At 43.0% G+C, this 4,742-nt stretch overlaps 2 protein-coding genes across 2 annotated transcripts; one reads left to right on the top strand and one right to left on the bottom strand.

The window, feature by feature from the left end:
* Positions 1 to 1,558: 1,558 nt before the first annotated feature.
* Positions 1,559 to 2,694, bottom strand: CG7551 (uncharacterized protein). The gene has a single exon (NM_140209.1). The coding sequence runs from the start codon at positions 2,622 to 2,624 to the stop codon at positions 1,656 to 1,658; it is 969 nt and encodes a 322-aa protein (NP_648466.1). The 5' UTR covers positions 2,625 to 2,694; the 3' UTR covers positions 1,559 to 1,655.
* A 19-nt stretch (positions 2,695 to 2,713) lies between these two features.
* CG12289 (uncharacterized protein) lies at positions 2,714 to 4,108 on the top strand. The gene has a single exon (NM_140208.2). The coding sequence runs from the start codon at positions 2,892 to 2,894 to the stop codon at positions 4,026 to 4,028; it is 1,137 nt and encodes a 378-aa protein (NP_648465.2). The 5' UTR covers positions 2,714 to 2,891; the 3' UTR covers positions 4,029 to 4,108.
* Positions 4,109 to 4,742: the final 634 nt, after the last annotated feature.

Here is a 4,742-nt window from a genome sequence, read left to right as displayed (position 1 = left end):
CCATCGTCACAATCTCCTCCATCGACGGGGGTCTCGATGTCCTTACTTTGATTAAATGTTGAAAAATTGCGGACTGCGGCATAATCACAGCTCTGGTTGCGTATTTGTCCAATAAACCGGAAGCTTTTCTAAATGAGCTTTTCAAAATGTTCTTGGACTTGACAACATTGTGAGCGATGACCTTCAATGACCTTACATCATATATGAGTGGTTTATTAATTTAAAGAGATTTTTAATTTTATTTAAAAAGCCAGTTTTGACATGAAAAATATAAACTGTGGCATGCATACTCTTGAAGTAATGTATTTTTAACCACTTATACACATTTGATTTCCCACCGCTTTTGTTCTTTTTAATAAATTATACCCAATTAATTATAGTAGCAAATCGTGAAATTGTTTTTAAGATATGAAATAAATCTGTAAATGTAAGATCTGAGTACAAAAAATCTCAGAAGCCAGCTTTTCGAGGTCTTCAGGGGGATGAATATACGATGCGTAACTTGACTTACTGGTGGTTGAATCGTGGGCCCCCTGTTAAGTGATTTTTATAAATGGCAACAAAAAGCATAAAATTTACGGTAGAAAAATTACAATTTGAAGGAAGAAAAGCGAGAAACGCCCGTTTGGCTCTAAATTACTTGGCACAGCTATTTGGGTATACAGAGCCTGATGACCTCATTAATTTTCAATCTGAGCCAGATTACAGTCCGCTGGCGGGAGTATGATGAATCTCTTTCAAGCCCCCCCCACCCCCAATTCTAATTTATGATGATAAATGAGTTTCAATCAAGCGGCAAAAGTGAAGTTTACGGCAGCCAGTTGCCCATTTTGACCACTCGGCTCCTTAAATCACGGGATTGTACATAGAAATTTATACATAATTCGATTTGACTTTTTCCCTTGCTGTGGTGCGAGGATTTTCATTTCAATATTTATGAATTTTTTTTTTTTTTTTGGAACAGCCATTTTTTGCGCGGCAGCAAAGTTCAAAAATCAAGGGGCTTATTGATTTTGATTTGAATTGGACTCGGTAAATCTCTAATTAAGAATTTGCCTTGGCCGACATTTGCATAATCTGTACGCAATCCATTATTTCTATTTATTTATTTATCGGCTCGAAACAGAGACAGTTTGGTCACCTGCTGTTCCATTTCGTGAACGAACGACTCCTATTTATTTAAATAATCTGGCCATAATTCAAGTGACCAAGGGTAAACAACAAAAGGTATACGTATATGTGAATGAAAAACTTTTGAACCCTTTTCGGCGAGGAAAAAATAAATGACATTGCAGGTTCGTTTTGCAATCAATTTGGAAATTCCGGTTAAAAGGCGGTAGCACGAAAGTGTGTTTATCCCATAATTTATGGTCGATACACTTTTGGCCGAGCGTCTGCAAGGGTAATTATTGTATTATCTACCAACGGTGCGGATACGTAATAAATGCTCGGTTTAAAAAGGGTGAAAAGCATGCGATAGTTTCTTTGTGCCATTTTTTTCCAGTAATTCCATTCCATTGAATGGTGGCTGTGATTAAAGTATTAAATAAGATGAAGTCGAAGTCCAAGAGGAGATTTTTATTTTAACTACAGCCTCATTCTTTTGATCTGTTTTCTGAAAAATTTTCGAAATGAGAAATTCAATTTCGACCCAATTATAAGATCGGAGGCAGTAAAATGTTAGCGATATGATCGTACCCATTTTTCGTGCACTTGTAGCTGGCCATGCGATTGCCAAAGTCCACGGCAACTGAAACGGATCTTTCCCGGATATAGAGGGCGTAGATGAAAGCGCCCACGAAGGTGTCTCCTGCTCCCAAGGCGTCCACGATGCGTTTGGGCTTGTGCGGCTTGACGTGGGTGAAGTTACCATTGAGATCCAAGATGCCGGCACCCTGATCGCCCCAAAGGACGACCACATATGGTCGCTTGAGATTAAGGCCCCAACGCATTCGCAATCGCTCGTCCAGCTGCATGCAGGCATCCTCCAGAGAAACCCAACCATTCGGTTGGGCCAACTTCTTAGAGAATACGGCATAGTCACAGTAATCCATCAGAGGCCACATGTCATCCAGGTTGTTATCGAACTCCATCGATAGTACGATCTTCTCCTTTCTGTTCGCATTATATGCCTCTATGTCCTTGACCATCGGCAATGACTTATCAAAGTATAGTGCCCGAATGTGAATCCATCCATATTGGTTAAGGTTCAGCTTTCGGAAATCATCAATGCTAACGTACGGGAAGTTATTATTGCAATAGACAATGTTCCGCGTCTTAGTCGCCTTGGTGAGTATCACGGATGAGAAGGGTGCACCCTGGTCACAGGTTGGACAGTTGTCGATAATGATGCCACGACTCTTCAAGTCATCGACCAGAACTTGAAACACACTCCAACTGCTCAGCATTCCTAGGAACTCCACTTTGACGCCCAGATTGGCCAAAACAGTACAGTTGTTCGAGGCCTTGCCACCGCGAATCCAGTATCCTCCAATGACCTTCTGATGTGAGTTCTCCTCGGGAAAACGTTTTATGGTCGAGACAAAGTCAATGGTCGTTGTGCCGATGCACAACACCGTCTTTTTGCCAACAGCCCAGCTCAGTTTGTGGCCATATTGAGTCATATTGAATATTGCTTTTAAAATTTAAAATTTTTTAAAATCAGTTTTCCAAAAAGTACGTGGCTGATATGATATAGAAATTTGGATTAAAAATGCTTTCCACTCCATAATAGAGATCTACAAGTCCATACCTAACGATTCAATCATTTGTCAAGAGTTATTCAAAATCAAAAAAACAAATTATGATCGATTTAAATTAAGGGCAGAGAATCGAAGAAAGAAGTAGAGGAGGATCTGGATACGAAATCAGAGCTTTAGACAATCGCCAGGATGACGCAATGGTGTGCTATCAGTGTAATGAAGGCCGTGCTCTGCGTCGGCTGCACGGAGGTGGACTACGTGACCACCATGGATAAGGTCGACTTCCAGTGCGACAGGTGCAGCACCCAGAATGGAATGCTTCAGCGCAGCGGAAGATCCTCGAATGTTAGTACGGCCCTGCGTCTGTTGGGCGCCAATGTGGAGTTGTTCGGTGTGCTCACCCGTAATCCCACCTATCGCATGATTCTGGATGATCTCGAGCAGCGGGGCATTGATATTAGCCATTGTACATTCACGGACGCAAGTCCTCCCTTTTCCACAATTGTCCAAGATCGCTGGACGCGTCGTTGCACGGTGGTGTATTGCGACAAGTCATTTCCATATGTTACGGCAGCGGATTTCCGCAAATTGGATCTCGATCAATACGGCTGGGTGAATTTTGAGGCACGGAGTCCACGTGAAACTTGCGATATGATACGCCTAATCCTCGATCACAACAACGGGCGGGATGAACGGGATCGGATAGTGGTATCGTTGCAGATTTTCAATTCCTTCGAACAGGTCGTGCATCTGATTGCCATGTGCGACTATGTGTTCGTCACCAAGTATATAGCCGAGTCCAGAGGCTGGAAGTCACCGCTGGAAGCCTGCGAGGGTGTCAATGCGCTACTGCGCATGCCAAGGAACATTAGAATTCGCAGACCCTGCATCATTGTGCCGTGGAGCAGCCTGGGAGCAGGATGTATGACCACGGAAGGGGAGTACTTCGAAGTGCCAGCACACAAGCCGAAAAAGATCATCGATCGGGTGGGCGATAGTGATTGCTTCACGGCGGGCTTCATTTATGCCGCTTTTGTGCGGCAAAGGCGATTGGCCGAAGCCGTGGACTTCGCCAATGCTGTGGCCAGCTATAAGTTGGGCTATGTGGGTTTCGATTGCCTGGGTCATTTGCCAATCGATGCGGTTAAGCTGCCCGTTAGAATGAGGTGTGGCAGTGAGGTGTCCTCCGACGATGAGGATAACGGCGATCAGTTGAATAGCTGCAAGAAGCACCTGTTACGCCCGATTGAGTTCCTGCCGGAAAAGTCCTCCATTGCACCCACTGAGAAGGAAGTTCCGATCGAGACTTCGCAACTTTCTAGCTAGAAAAGCACTGACCATCTGAAATATTCTGCAAATTTAAAACATTTAATGTATGGTTTATAAATCTAAGTGTATCACCTAACAAAGAGTTAGCTTTGAAATTAATTAGTTTCTACACTTGCACTTTTTTCCACTAAATTTCATTTTTCAACGCTATGAGAACATTTAGTTGAGCATTTATTTCATTTCATTTTTCAACGCTATGAGAACATTTAGTTGATCGTTTATCCAAAAAGTATGGATCGATTTTAGGACGTAGTGTTGGCATACCTGATTTAATCCATGCTACTTTATTTAGATACATAAATAAGCGGGCTGTAAAGGCATGGCATAATTTCTGACACAATGATTTAGTTGAGTTTCCCACTGGGTGGCAATTCGACGATGTCGCAGATAGCCCTTAGAGGAAATGGCCAAAGGAGCCTCATAGTGTATGTGTGTGTGCAAATGGATGCTGTGGAAGAACTGTTGCCACAGCATAATTGCCACATGATTAATTCTTGAGTCAGGCGAAACTTGTCCGGGTCCGAGACCAAGATAAATGCTAATAGATATACATTTATGTAGACGTTGGGCGTTTGGACAAATGTTGTGAATGGCGGAGAACGGGGGTCTTCTCGGTCATTTATCATTTGGGACAACAGGCAGGCAGGCAGGCAACAACAATTACCACGAATATAAGTGACAATTTTCATGCATTTCCCGGGCCACGCGGCG

The sequence above is a fragment of the Drosophila melanogaster genome, chromosome 3L, assembly GCF_000001215.4.
Source record: "Drosophila melanogaster chromosome 3L".
In the NCBI taxonomy this organism is placed as follows: domain Eukaryota; kingdom Metazoa; phylum Arthropoda; class Insecta; order Diptera; family Drosophilidae; genus Drosophila; species Drosophila melanogaster.
Note: the sequence above shows the minus strand (reverse complement) of the source record. Positions and strands in the feature narration are given on the sequence as shown.